Source organism: Phoenix dactylifera, chromosome 16 (genome assembly GCF_009389715.1).
Source record: "Phoenix dactylifera cultivar Barhee BC4 chromosome 16, palm_55x_up_171113_PBpolish2nd_filt_p, whole genome shotgun sequence".
NCBI lineage: Eukaryota > Viridiplantae > Streptophyta > Magnoliopsida > Arecales > Arecaceae > Phoenix > Phoenix dactylifera.
In genome coordinates this window covers 10,908,173-10,923,551 of record NC_052407.1, presented here as the reverse complement: position 1 = coordinate 10,923,551, position 15,379 = coordinate 10,908,173, and the positions used below count along the sequence as shown (strand labels likewise).

General features: G+C 39.4%; 1 protein-coding gene across 1 annotated transcript; it reads right to left on the bottom strand.

Moving 5' to 3' along the window:
* Positions 1–5,527: 5,527 nt before the first annotated feature.
* On the bottom strand, positions 5,528–14,303 carry LOC108511131. The gene is made up of 3 exons (XM_017841705.3): positions 14,097–14,303; positions 10,595–10,670; positions 5,528–6,244 (listed from the first exon to the last, which is right to left on the bottom strand). Exons 1-3 carry the CDS (start codon positions 14,191–14,193, stop codon positions 6,037–6,039), a joined length of 381 nt encoding a protein of 126 aa, XP_017697194.2. The 5' UTR covers positions 14,194–14,303; the 3' UTR covers positions 5,528–6,036.
* Positions 14,304–15,379: the final 1,076 nt, after the last annotated feature.

The window sequence follows — 15,379 nt, the reverse complement described above, 5'->3', positions numbered from 1 at the left end:
CTGTAATATAAATGTATAATTACTACTACTTTATAAAACATCAATAAACAAAATATAATGCTATAACAAATAAACAATACCTGTTGCCTCCAGATGGAAGCTGCTATATGCGTCCTGAAACTGATCAGGACGGACTCATCCTCTGGACCTCCTGGACATGGTCCAACGGACTCATCGTCTTCGCCCCTAGCGGGCATATCATCATGCTCTGACTCAGGAGAGTCCGATGGCATATGAGCAGGCTCGGGAGAAGCAATCCTAGCACGACGTCTCCTAGCTGACGCCGTAGGTCTAACTCTGGCGGGACGGGGATCCATGTCTGAAAATATAGAAATTCAATGTTAGGCTATATCAAAGAAAATAATTCAATTGCATACATAAATGTTCGGCACAAAATTCAGCACGGCACGCGATTTGGCACCAGAAGCCTTCTGTTCGGCTGCACAGTGCCGAACAGAAGGATTCTGTTCGGCTCCACAGAGCCGAACAGAAGGATTCTGTTCGGCTGCACAGAGCCGGACAGAACCCTTCTGTTCGGCACTGTGCAGCCGAACAGAAGGCTTCTGTTCGGTTGAGGGTTGCCGAACAGAAGGCTTCTGTTCGGCACTCTTCAGCCGAACAGAAGGGTTCTGTTCGGCGATCCAGTGCCGAACGGAGCACTGGAGGCGGGGGGGGGGAGCTACCTCGAGGTGGTCGTGGAGGCGCCGGCGAGGTGCTCGTTGCTCGGAAGATGGCCGGGGAGGTGGTTCCGGGAGAAGCCGGCGAGGTGGTCGGAGATCGGGAGAATGCCGGCGACGAGAGGGAGAAGGGGGAACGGGGGGGTTTTGGGCGTTGGCGAGGTGCAATGCACCAACCGGCGACGAGAGGGAGAAGGGGGAGACGGCGGGAGGGGAGGGGAAGAGCGGGGTGGGGGGGGGGGGTTTGGGGGGTGTAGAGAGCAATTTAGGTGAGGGGGTGGGGAGGGTGGGGGGTAATTTAGGAATTTTCAATTTTTTAGGGGTGTCCTTAGCAAATTGGGGGGTGTAGAGAGTATTTAATTTTTTTTAATTTTTGGGGGGTGTCCTGAGCAATAGGGGGGGTGTATATAGAACCACCCCTGCTACTTCCGGTTCGGCCCTATCCTGCCCATTTCGGCCTTCTGGGTCAGGCCGGGTTAACGTTTCAAAAGTATTTATTAGGTCCAGGTCTGAATCGCGACTACATACACAGGGAGAGGTTTTTTCTTTTTCTTTTTTTTTTCTTTTTTTTTCCTCCTCTTTTTTTGGGTCTCCCTGGAGAGAAAAAAAAAAGAATGGAAGAAAAATTAAACTTGGTTGAAAAGCATGCTTTCTTTGCAATGATATAAACACCAGTATATTTTTTTTCTTCTTCTTCTTTGTCATCGCTAGGCTTTGCAAATGAATTTTCCAAATATCAGAGGGAATAGGTTAGCTGTTTCTCACTATTTCCCCTTCTTACGCCGCACAAAAAGACAGGCAAAGTGCGTGAAAAAGATGTGGCCACTCTCTGTCCATCTTAAGATGAATTTCGATGGTAGTTTGCCTGCTGACAGTGGTGTTCGTGATCATAGACCATGCCTCCAGATTGATTGTTATAGGAGCTCTAGGCTACGTGAGAAGAACTCACCTATGTGATATGTGTGCTAAAGACTAGGTATATCATCCTTGAGGGGGGGCTCAGCCGTGGTAATTGAGCATATATTGAAGGGAGGTGGGGGGAGGCAAAGCGCCCGTTTATAGGCAACATCCGGCTGATACTGAGAGAGTGCTGTGCTTTCCAAGCCATGCATATATTTCAAGAGGCGAACAGAGCTACTGATTAAGTCGCCTCATCTTCTGCCCAACATGCTGGAGAGATTTTCTGGACTCAGCACGCTTCTGTCCATCCGGCATTGTGTAGTTTTATTTCTATGAATTCGACTAGTTGTGCTCAGGCGAGATTAGTATAAACAGCCGATATACCAAAAAAAAAAAAAAAGTGGCATCACTTAGATTTTGACCATACCATGCCAATGCCACATTGCATTAGATGATTCAACAAGCATTTTGTAGATATTTCTTGTAAAATCACTTCAACAAAAATGATTATAACTGTATCCATGACTCAACCACTCTGCAAGTATAAAGACATACAAGTGAGTTGTGGTAACAACTTAGTTGCATTAATTAATTGTTCACGGGGTGCTCTTGGTTTGCATAAACGTTGATTTTCTAACATGTCCACAATTGTGTTACCAGCATGTTAGTTCATAAACTGCCCATGTTTGTGGGAAAATGGGACACATATAGCTCCAGTAGATATAACTACGCTCCTTGAATTGCTTTGCTAGGATCATGTGAAGATCAGTCTATTCCTATTCTTGCGGTTCTTTGGCTGTATCTTCTGTCGCTCCGGCTGCAGCTTCTACCTCTAATTCAGTTTTTTTATATAATAATATTCTTCTTAATTTAATCAACTGCATATTCGAATTCAAAAATGGGGATAACGCTTTGCCTATTCGACCTCGTGGAATCGCCTTTTCCTTAAGAGATGAGGGCTTTTCCGGATAAACCGATGGAACGAGGTCTCTACGCCTGTGACCGGCTACTATATAAAAACCGCCATCCGTAACTACGTGACCATCAAGCTATGCCAACAGAGCCCTAGAAAGTTCATCTTGCTCGGATGAACCTTATTCATGAAGGAGCGAGGGGCGCCTAATCTAATAAGGGCTTATCAACCCAGCACCACTCTTTGCCTTCTTGCTTGGCTTATCCTTTTCTTTCTGGACAGTGGCTGTATCGGTTTACGTAAGCACCTGCGGTGAGCTAAGACCCAAGACACAGCACCTTTGCGTCAAGTCAACTGCGCCCGCTAACCAAAATAGCCTGCCTGAAGTCAGTCAACTGCCAATTAGGGCGAGGCGCTTTTAATAAGGCTCGTTTAGTTCGTGGGAAAAGAAGGAGAGAAAGTGTGGTCAACGGGAAAGTAATGAGATGCCTCTTGTTTGATTGGAGTTTTCAAAGGAGAGAGACGGAAAAGTTGTATTCCCATGGAAATATGATTCCCACATTTCATGAGGCGGGAATCACTTTATTTTTACTTTTTTCCAAAAAGACCCTTCAGCATTAAAGATGCATTAAAGATCTAATTTTTATTAAGGGTATAATAGGAATTATACATAACTTTCCTAGGAAAGTAGATGGCCAACCAAACATAAGCACTTTGGAAATTTGTCACTTTCCCAAGGTCAATCAAACATGCCAAAAGTACTTTCCTAGGTATCTTCTTCCTGCGAATTTATTTTTCAGGAATCATATTCCTAGAAGGAAAAAATGCTTCTATTAAAGCATTATGCAGAGCACCACTCCATCAAAGCATGACAGGACATTCGCTTGGGTCACGCCACGCTTTTCTAAAACGGGTCTAATTGTAATCTTTAGCGGGATCAGGGGCAATCTATGCCGTTTGAGCAAAGAGGCTTTCATGGGGCCTCCAAAGTGTTCGACTACTTGCCCGGCGGAACGGTAGCTTTTAATATCTAGTGGTGAGAGCGATAGCAACGCCTGAAAGCATCCCATAATCCCACTGGCCGCGCGGCGCCGCCAACTTCCAAACATGACCATCCTACTCCCATTGTCACGTCTCGGCAAAGCCTCTAGGACAAAGATTCCCATAGAATTCTATGGGGGGAAAAATCTATATATATATATATATATATATATATATATATATATATATATATATAGAATTCTATGGAAAAAATCTATATAAAATATACAAAAATTCAATTCTACTGAAATAATTTTTAAAATATATATATATAAAAAGTTTAGATAGAATAGCATATTTTTTTAATAAAAATATAATATTTTTTTATATTTTTTTTTAAAAAGTAAATGCTCAACTAAACAAAAGCCATTGTGAATGTGTTAATTTTGATCGACAATCAAACATGCAAAAACTACTTTTCCAAGCATCAGCTTTCACCACGAACCAAACAAGTCCTTGAATGCTTAAGCTTGTTCTCAGAAGAAATAGAGCCAACAAACAACAAAATTGTCATAATCAACAGACTTTAGAGATATTTTTTTTCCTGCAAAAAGATTCAATAATAGCTACATATTGAGCCTCAGCCGATAGAAAGGTGCCACAATATATGAAGGGATACAACTTGCTAGAGCAACAAGCAACAAGCATTCTTCATCATGATAACCCATGGGGACTGGTAAAAGAGAATGTAAGCCAATTAACCAGGAAAACCAGTACTTAATTCGAAATCAGTAGGTTTGCTGAGCCAACAAAACACTGTAATCAGTGTTCCATGGCATCATTTAATCAATAGTACTGAGTACGCCCGCTAAAAGCATAAAAAATTATAAATCAACCATCACATGCTTGTCTATGAACTTTCTAAAGTTCAACTGTTTATCTTACCTTAAAAATATAAATAAATTAAAAGAAAAGCTTTATCTACCACAAGCCTTCCTCCCAATTCTTAACCTGTCGCTGTGTTTAATAATCATCTACTTCAGTGTTCAGGCTATCACTTCTCCTTTTGTAACCCATAGTTTTTGTACAGCAACTGTATTGATTTTATCAGCTTCATGTGTTCCAAACTACATACAAGTATAATTCAGTGAGACTCATAAAAGAAAATGGAATTTTAAGCCAAGTGGCATTCGCAACATTGACAGGTTGGTTCAATGAGTTCAGTAAATTCTTTTTTTATAGGGGAAGGAACAAAACTCATCCTACGTTTATTGAAGAAAACCCCCTTCATTAGAAAAACAAAAATCTGTTACAGAAAAATAAGAAACAACAGAATTACTTTTAAATAAAAGAATGCAACTTTTAAGATAAGAAACCCGTTAAACTAAGCTTTGTTACCATACATTGTTGAACTCATAGCAACAAATTATAATTCTAGCCAAACTTAACAACCTATGCAGCAACTTAGCAACAAATTAATGCAGCAGAGAATAAACTCCAGTATGATAAAAAATTCAGGAGTTCTAAAGGATTTAACTACTTGATGAGTCAAGATTAGATATAAATAGTATCTCTAAACATCAACAGATGCCGCCAAGGATTATGGTCGAAAACAACAACGGCTGTCACAAACTTCGCAAGGCATGCCCTTTTGGGTCTGGTGGAGAATTTTTATAACTATGAAAATCTTTATTTTTTTTCAAATCATACATGGCCATCTCCGCTTATTAAGCATATCCTTGTGTAATCTTGATCCGTCAAAAAAGTGTTCTTATTATCATAGAAAAGTAGTAACACATCTTATAAAAAGAAAAGGATGAGGATTTCGAACCTAAGATCCAAAACACTAACAACTGCTGCCAAGGATTATGGTTTGAGATGTAAACCAGAAAACAAGATGTAGTAACATTATTTCCCTTCATATATCGAGTTTGAGACAACCATAGTTATACCTACGTGGTGTTCTAAACTAAGTGTTCAACTAAATCAAGCTTATAAAGCCAGGATGAGAACTTCATTCCAGCTGATAAAGATGACAAATTCATATTGGATGCAATTAACCTATCAACAAACTTTCTTTTTTATATTCAACTCTAATCCTATAGAACAGAACCTTTTCAAAAGTAAAAAACAGGTCACTATGCAGAGACAAATTTGATTCTCTGAAACTCAGGAAGAATTACATCCAGCAAAAAGAAGATGCAACCATAACCATCAATTACATGAAGTGATATTCAAGATATCATAGCAAAGAATAACAGTTTCTGCTGAACGCCCTTGTAAGATTCAGTGAAGTCTGTCAGTTTTCCCACAATCTTCATTTTACATGACAAGGCGATTAAGATATGCTGGAAAAGTGTACAGGTAAGCCTCGCAAAATGAGAATCAATGTAGCCCATCTTTTAATAAGATTGAAAAGAAATTATCCTTCAAGGAGCGGGCAGATATGATGAGCAACCTAGACTAGTCCTTGGTGCTTCTTGGCCATCTCAATATGCTAGCCAAGTTAATCCTGTGTTCGACCAAGTTAAATGCTAAAATATGTGTCGAATCACCAATAATAAATCACATTGATAGAGGTAACAACAATCTTCTCTCTCTTTTTTTGGCCAGCTTTCTCTGCCTACAGACTTGAAGGCACACAGGAAGAAGAATTCCCAAACATATAATAACAGCCGAAAGCCTGAAGTATCTGAAATACAGCGTAACATACGAAGAGATTACAAGAAAACACAACAGTAAACCACATGACAGAGCTCCAATAATGTCCCGCCTGCAAAAGTATTGCCAAAGTTTCCATATTTAGGCAGGTCAAAGGGCTAACTATTTGCATTTCAAGTAACAAAACTGCGTGTGTAAAGAGTGAAAAGAAATTAGATGATACATAGTTGGCTATTTAATTTCAGCAAATGATATATGGTTCCTTTAAAACCATAGACAAGGAGTTCATGCAGTCAAAGAAACCTCTATCAATCAATAATTATCAGTCGTATAGTCCTGACAAATTTCAAACTTATCCAGATTTTTCAAAAAGCTTACATGTTGAATTCAAAATATTTCGAGTAGTATAGTTCACAACAACCCAATTTCATAACAGACTAGAAAACGCTTGGATCCATAGTTTTATGAGTTTCATAGCAGAAACCAAACCAACTCCTGCATTCATTAGCTTTGGTTCTCATTTTGCCAGTCCATATATATGAAATTAGAGTAGTATCCACCCAATTTTTTATCACAGAAAAGCTTGAAAACTTATCAACAAAGATGATCATAAAAAGAGTATCTGAAAAATCACATTAATTGTGGTCTAATGACAAAAGAAGGATCAAATAGCCATTACCAGCTAAGGATTAGGCACCTCTCCACTAGGACCACTAGCCACCTAAGGGCAGTCTCTGTTCAATATTAAAAAGATTTTGATATATAAGAAAAGGCAAATGAACTAAAAGAGAAATGAATAGAGAAGGTCTAAAACTTTGTAATGCCACAATTCTTTGTTGGCACCAATTGGATTTAGACCTAAATTAAGTTTCTTCCTATGTGCCACAATTCTTTGTTGGCACCAATTCTTTATTGATTTTAACTAACATCATGGGTCTCCATATGAAACCAAATGTTTAGGTGCCAAATGCAGGTCTACTGTGCCGGAACAGGGCCCGAACCGGTTGTCCAGCAGCACGGATCGGTACGCCCTTGTACCGTTCCGTGTCGGGCCCGCATCGACACAATAGAGGGACGGGGGAGAGGGAGAACAAGAGAGAGAAAAAGAGAGAGAGAAGGGTGAGAGAGGGAGGGAGAGAGAAAGAGGGTGGCGGTGGTCAACAAGCGAGCGCATGGAAGAGAGGCTCCACCTCCGGTCCTTTTTTTCGTTCGAAACAAGGGCCCCCTTAAATTTGGCGATTTTTAAGTGAAGCGGCAAGTGTTTGCCGGCCTCCGCTTTTCCTTCCTCTCCCTCTCCCTCCCTCCCCAGCTCTCTCTCTTCTTCTCTCTTTCCTTCTCCTTCTCCCCCTCCGCGCGCTCGCCGGCCTCCGCTCTTCCTTCCTATCCCTCCCCTCCCCCCTCTCTCTCTCTCTCTCTCTCTTTTCCTCTCTTTCCTTCTCCTTCTCCTTCTCCTCCTCCATCAGATGCTTTTAATTTCGGTTACCGAAACCGTCCCAGTCCACCGCCGGTCGGTACTCCCCGAACCGCCCGATTCGGGATGGTTCCACCGACCTTGGTTCCACCGACCTTGGTTCCATACCATACTAGCTAAAAACAGATGTGGTACACTGGTTTTAGGTCATTTTATCATGTATGAACTTGACACATGCCAGCAAGAATCAACACCACCTGTTTCTTGGGAAATGAGAATGAGAATGAGAATGCATGGCTCATGGCTGGCACCATATGCTACGATACTCAACAGTGACAGTCCATAACCAACATGAGTATCTCATTTGATTCTTAAATCTTTGTTTCAAATTCTAATAGATGCATAATGCTTGAAGGTTGGAATATTATCTATTCTACAATATAACGTGAACTCCTCACAAAACCATTTATGAGGCATCTCCACTGTCCATATTATGCCTACTGTTGGTTCATATGTGTACCACAGTGTAGTGTCTGCACACGCACGGATGCACAAACTTCATATTTGCTTCTCTAGTTTCATTTTCCGTGATGGGTGTTAAACACAAACTGGATTACTTAGTTATTAGGCAAGACTAGAAGATAAGCATAAATAAGAGAATGGTCATGCTTGATAAGAAGCATCTTTGCATTCTGCTGAATTTTGATCAATTATTAATGGTAAACAAAGAAAGTGGCTCAAAATAGGAGATAAATGGTAGAATGGTTGCAACGGTGGGTGGTAATGAAAAACATATCAGAAAATATTTTGATGGAATATACAAGGTTATGCAAAGAGGCTCGTAGGATCATAATGAAAGAGTTTTTTTGAAAGTAGACGAAGTTAAGTGATAAGTTTGTCATAAACAAAGTCCCCCCCCCCCCCTTTTTTTGAGGGATTGTGGTAAACAAAGTCGAAACTTGAATGATGAAGAAAACAACATGTAGAGTTAAAAACATGGAAACAACAAAGTCGAAACAACATGTGACCTAAGTATCATGGGTTCGAAACATGGAAACAATCTCTCTACACACATACATCTAACCCTCCGCAGAGCCTATTGTAACAGGAACTTCGTGCACTGGGATGCCATTTTTAGTGATTGTTAAAGTTGAATCAGGGTTTAGAAAGAACATAAGGACAGTTCTTTGAGAAGGGATAGGATGAGTCTATATGGTTTTAAATCAGATTCCATCCAAATATCATTTCTGATATTATGTCAGTTAACAAAATGAAAAGGGAAGATCAAATGCGAGAGGGGGTTAATAAAAAGGACAGATAAAAATAAGAGAGTTCAGACCTCAAATATATGATTCTATCACAAATTTAATAAGATAAACTATGGTTTCTCTATTGGAGACATCAATAAGTCTTGCAAGGAATGCGAGAGGGGGTTAATAAAAAGGACAGATAAAAATAAGAGAGTTCAGACCTCAAATATATGATTCTATCACAAATTTAATAAGATAAACTATGGTTTCTCTATTGGAGACATCAATAAGTCTTGCAAGGAACAAGGGGGGTAAGCAGTGTAGTGCTTATCCCTTATAAACACACTAAGCAAATCTTCTATATCAATGTGGAGTCCATCTAACTAAGCAAATCTTCTATATCAATGTGGAGTCCATCGAACATAAGTGTGAAGTGGAGAAAAAAAATCTCAAATATATGAGAAACTGATAGACTGAACAATAAAACTGGGAGAAAAAAATTGCAGGCAATTGCGCATCAAGGAAACCAATCTTTTCCAAAGTGTGGTCAAATAATATCATGCTTTTAGTTGACAAGATGAGGAAAAATTGTGATGTGCTATTTACAGAAATCTTTGTTTAAATAGGATATGCGACCAAAAGAATATTGTCTAATTATTTTTACTCAAGTTATAAAATTTCAAAAATAATGATCATTGTTCATGATTACTCTGGTCCTTTTATAAGAATGAAGAATCCCATATTGCTGCAATGGGCTTATTCTACCTATAGATATACATAAGGTTTGAAGCTTGTTATGGATCCAAGGTTCTGATTCAGATAATTAGGTTCACTGCTAGGCCCAAATTCATGCATGAAATATGAAGTTACCACTGCTCCTATTGTTCCAACTGTCAAACAAGCTGATCCTCTCCCTCTTCTTTCTTCTATTTTGGTAGCACTTGTTTACCCATGACTTCTCATAAGCTGGTTGTTAGCCTGGATGACCTCTAACCCGCTCAATGTAAAAATTCCGAAACGACCAAACTAGAAAGATACTTTGATTTGTGATTTCTAATATGAAGTTTTGTTCATGGATTTCAATGTTTCTCGATACTCATTTTAAAAGGTCTATAAATTCTCATTCATGGGATAAGTGAATCCATGGTCTTGTTACCTGTATATCAGTCAGGATTGTGCAAATAAAAGATACCACATGTTTCTCTGTGAGGTTGGATTTGACAACACATGATTTGGCAAGCTATCCTCTTTTAGGCCCATCCTTCAGGCAACAACAAACAAAACTATATTAGTTATGTTTAGTCAATAACAGGTCTATAGATTACCATACCACTTTCTGTGTGGAGGAAACTTCTTTCATATTTTTCTTTATTAAGTGGTAACTGCACTAGCAATATTTGTTTAAGGAACAAGGCTCTCCTCTACACTCTCCATTATGTACCTATATAAGAACTCAATGATCTACTTCACCATCATGACCACAAAATATATGTTACTATTTCTGCAAACACAAAAGGATATGTGCAACCCCCAACACGCACACCCCTGTAACAAATTAACAGTGCCTTTTTTCCCTTTCAGAACTGTAGTGAGTAGTAATAGACCTGGGAGCTTATATTCCTAGTACCAATGAAGGTTATGAATAATCAACTATAGGTTTCCTTTTTTTTTTTTTGCTACCTAGAAGGCAACTGCATATATTCTCACAGTATCGGGGCAAGCAACCTGATCATGTGACCCTTCATGGCTAGCCTCAAGCCTTCCCATGATGCCAATGTTGCCATGACTTCCTCAATCTCACAATGTTAGAGATGCTGCAGATTCCGAAGAATTTCCAGACATAGAATAGCCTGAAGCAGCAATTAGTTTTACCCCATCTAAAAGATTCAACTTCTAACAAGCTCAACTTACTCAATCTAATATGCCAAAAAAACTATCCATTTGTCACAAATTCTGGAATTGGGAAAACAACTGCAGAAATACTTATCAAAATGGAGTGTGAGGTATTTCTAATTTCTGCTTGCAAATATACTTCTCCTGCACCATTCAACCTTTTTTTTCTTGGCCCCAACATATAAGGGGTGTCCAAATAGTGATCCGTAGCCCCAGGTTCCCACTACATATAAACAGGCTGTATAAATTTTGTGTTGTTTTTAAGAGTTGGGAAAATCAATTCGCAGGTGAAAGCTTGACATATCGTAGGATCTCCCAAAGAAACTTTATACATACTACCATGCAAGATCAGTGGAACCGTCCTGAACCGGACGGTTCTGGTCGTACTAAACCGTCCCGGTGGCAGACTGGAACGGTTCCGGCAACGGAAACGAAATCCGTTGCCGGAGAGAAAAAAGGAGAAGGAAAGAGAGAAAAAGAGAGAACGAACGGGGGAGGGAAGAAGAGGGAGAGGAAGGAAGAGAGAGGGAGGTGGAGGCCGGCCGATGAAGGCCGGCGAGCCGCGCGGAAGACGCTCCTCCAAGCTCCATGGCCAGGTCCCCTGTTTCGTTCAAACAAACAGGAGACCCGGCCATAGAGCCTTCCTCCGCCATCTGCCCGGGTCGCCGCCCTCCGCTGGCCATCTGTTGGCCTCCACCACCCTTCTCTCTCCCCATTTTCTCTCTTTTTTTCTCTCTCCCGTTCGCCCTTTCCCCCACCTCCTCTACTATGTTGGTACAAGCCCGGTACGGCACGATACGAGCCTGTGCTGCCAGACAACCGGTCCAGAGCTTGGTACTAGCACAGCAAACCATGCTACCATGGAAACAAAGCAGATCCAGCTGACCATATTTTTATATCAATTGCTGATAATAATTGGCTTCTTTGAATCTGAATACTGCAACACTTTATCATCTTTGATAGTCCAATTCGGCACTCAAAATATCCAAAATGAGTTTGGCTGTCCAAACTTTACAGCTGACGCGTAATAAATTAAGACTAGCTTAAGCGGACAAATAAAACCCTCATAGGCATTGAGGCCTTCTCATTGAAAACCACAGCAGAATATGATTCAGGAAAGATTGTCCAGAGATGGATTAGTTAGTGGAGTTTACGACATCACATTCCTACATCTAAAAAAGTGACATGCTTGTGATATCTCCTTCAAGAAAATATCTGTCATCTTCTCAGGACAAACAATCAGTTTTCCTTCCCTCGAAACCTCTGTCATGCAACCTCTAGACGTGCTTCAAGACATTGTAATCAGCATTGCTCCTCAACCACATTAAGTTAATTAGAAAGGAATTGCTTCAATGATTCACATGCTTTAATACCAGATTGATTCAATCTTAACACAACACGAAAGAAGGACTTGAACAGATACAGAATAAACCAAATCTATGCAAGTTTGGGATGCTGTCCGTGAAGCTCTATACACGCCAGATCAAATTCAAAGCGCATTCTAAAATATAGTACAAGAACAAAAATATCAGATCTCAGATCTGATCTCTTAATCAAAGTTGCAAAAAAAATCAAGGAGAACACATGAATAAAAGAAATATTGAATGAGAATTCATCCACATTGATGAGAACAACAGCTTATTTTCTTTCTAATTACTGAAGGGCACATATAGGGGGAAATCTTCATCCAGAATACTTTTGTCCCTGATGTAATCATATTGCTTTGTCCGTAGTATTGCAAACTTCTCAACTCAGTTTTATTATGTAAACAACAATCTAGGCAATTCTTATAATTACGTTTATCGGTTTTAAATACTGTATAAATCTTCTAATTCTCTTTATGTGATAAGGAGAACAATGTTTGGTTTCTGGTTTGGCATTTTGCAATTTTATGCATACAAAGGAATTCTTTGAAGATGAAGTTTAGATGCTCCAAGAAATGCTCTTCATTTGGTCTGAATTACTCTTCGTATAATTGGAATTACTCTTGATATATCATAAACAGGATCAAATAGATGTTAAGCTGTTATCGTCCATAAGTTACTACATAATGACAACTTGTCATCCATCTCATAAACCATGGTCACTCAGCTACCAAATTTCTAATCTTACCTTGAATCAATTCTCCAAGTTTGTCACTCAACCATTAGGAGAGAAAAGGAAGATAGAAATGAGCTCAAACAATCAGCTGGAAGCTATCCAGACAAAATGAACCTAGATTGTGACAAATTCATTGACAAAATAATTTCCTTGGAGTTTAATCAAAGCTATCTCAAACTTTGGCCAGTTTTAAAATCTAGAAAGGTATGCACTCCTCCCCTCCATTTTATACCATGAAAATATCTAGACTATGTTTCAACTGACTACAGCACATGCAGTCATATATGAGCACCAGTCAGCCTGCAAAATCAACAGATGCTGCAAAAGTTACATGAATGGTAATTAGTAAACATCGATAGAGGACAAATGATTTAGAAATTTTTTGGAAATCCCATCATCCAAGTTTGAATCTTAATGTCTCCCCAGCACATTGCACTGAGGAGGGCATCGCTTGCCCCTATGACCCATGTCCTGTTGGCAAAATGGGAATGCTTTTAAAGATTTAAAAGGAACCAGATGAAATCATGGTACCACATTAAGTTAGGAGATTATATCACATAGGAGGCATATCCATAGTGAAAACAACCAGTGATGCAGTAAACCATGTTTCTAGCCCAAATTCAAGAAGTCAAATCCAACCAATACTTGTTAAGTAATAATATAATCAGTAGCTGAGCTATTAAAGTGTATTTTGAATTTTTAACATCTAGTGGTTCCTAGGGAACTCAAAAATCTTGCCTGAAATTGAAGCATAGGAAAAGCTGCCAAAGGGTTATGAATAAGATTTGCATTTGACACCCGCCAGACACAGATCCTGTGAGGAGAATAAGACCTCCGTTTGATGGTATGAATAATGATGTAGGACAACTTATGTTAAACTGCCTTTGAATTTAGTGGTGGATTCCTTTAATTATGTCTTTCCTGCTTTTCATTTTCTTCTGATTGAGCTCCAAATTGTAAACTACCTACTCTACATCAATATCATGACCATATACAAATCTAAATTTGAAGTAAATAATTCAATAAAAAAAACATAGGCTCGTTGGTCATATAATTATACATATGCATCAGAAAAAATTCAAGTTTTGAGCGACGAAGGCTGATTTAATCAAATCTGATGAGTCTTTTCTAGGAGATCTTGAAAACAGAATTGCAAACTCTGCATCATTTAATCGATTATCATCCACCCAAAATTCTTGCGAAAAACTCGTTTCATAGAATCATAATTCAAAAATAAAAGAAAAAACTACCCTTTAGAGATCTATAAAGCAATTAAATAAGAGGGAAAAAAAACAAAAAGAAAAGAAAACCTGGCGGTGATATGGGATTAAAAAGAGCGACCCACTTGTGCTGAGAGCGGATCTGGTAGTCTCTGAGCTGTTCCACCAGCTTCGAGCGTGTGATCATTTCCCCCCCAACCCCTACTTCTTTGCCCCTACTCCCCCGAATCGATCTATTCCGCGGAGAAGAAGCGGGGAGGGGAAGGGGAAGGGAAACAAGGGCGAAAAGTTCGCCCAAACGGATCCGGATCCGGATTCGAAATTCGGAGCTGTGGTGGTGAGCTCACTCGCCGAGGGCTGGGAGTTTCGGATTAAGGTGCGCTTTTTTAATTTTTATTTATTTATTTTTATATTTTTATAGGCAAGCAAGTCAGATTATACGAGTACGGGCATATTCGATAAAATCAAAAAAGATTTTTTTGCATGGATACTATGCTAAATATCATATTTTACATAAATATCCTTTCAAATTGATATTGCATGTATATCTTCGTAAACTCTGTTATTGTACAAATGCCAGTAATATAACGATTGCTTTAACGGTGTTAAAAAAATCATATCTATATTAATTAAAAATAAAATAAAATTTTAAAATTATACTATTGTTCTTGTCTTCTTCTGCTATCGAGATCGTGCTCTATTTGTATGTCTACCTATTAAGAGTATTTGTATGTCTACCCATGCTATCGGATTTTAATTTGAAACGTTGTTAGATAGCATGGGTACATATGCAAAAACAAAAATAAAAAAAAAGGGTAAAATAGCAAAACAAGTATTTTACGAGGGTATATATGTAAATATCAATTTTGGAAGGATATTCATGCAAAATCCGATATTTAAGAGGATAATTATACAAAAAAAACAAATAAAAAAATAGCACATCTCAAAATGCCTCGGACAACTCATCATTTTGGATCCACAATATACCGCCAGAGTGATTAATCATATGAACGGCTACCCAGTCTACGGTACCATTGATCTTTCAGAAAATGTGCTTGGCATGGAACGCCACCCCGTCCCGGCCATCGGCCAAATTAGGGTGCTTCACAACTTTACCCCGCTGGGCCATCCAGGTGGTTGCGGAGTACAGCATGTTGACCATCGGTCTGGATGTAGGCCCCGCCACCCGTAGAAGGTGGTTCAATTATTAGGGTCGACAGCCGAAGTTGCCGGTAGCTGGAATACGGTGGGGTGCGTCCTTTCTCAGGGCGGCGTGAGAAATTATTAGATGGACGTGGACCAATCCAATAGTCACTCGCCACGTTACCCTTTTCTTATATTTAAACTATTTGAGCTCAAAATAGGAGTATGAG

Coding starts and splice junctions, on each gene's coding strand:
- LOC108511131 (XM_017841705.3), bottom strand. CDS start 14,193: ATGATCACACGCTCGAAGCTGGTGGAACAGCTCAGAGACTACCAGATC. Junction 10,671..14,096: donor TAATCCCATATCACCGCCAG/GTTTTCTTTTCT, acceptor TGAATCTTTTAG/ATGGGGTAAAACTAATTGCT. Junction 6,245..10,594: donor TCTGCAGCATCTCTAACATT/GTGAGATTGAGG, acceptor ATACTTTTGCAG/GCGGGACATTATTGGAGCTC.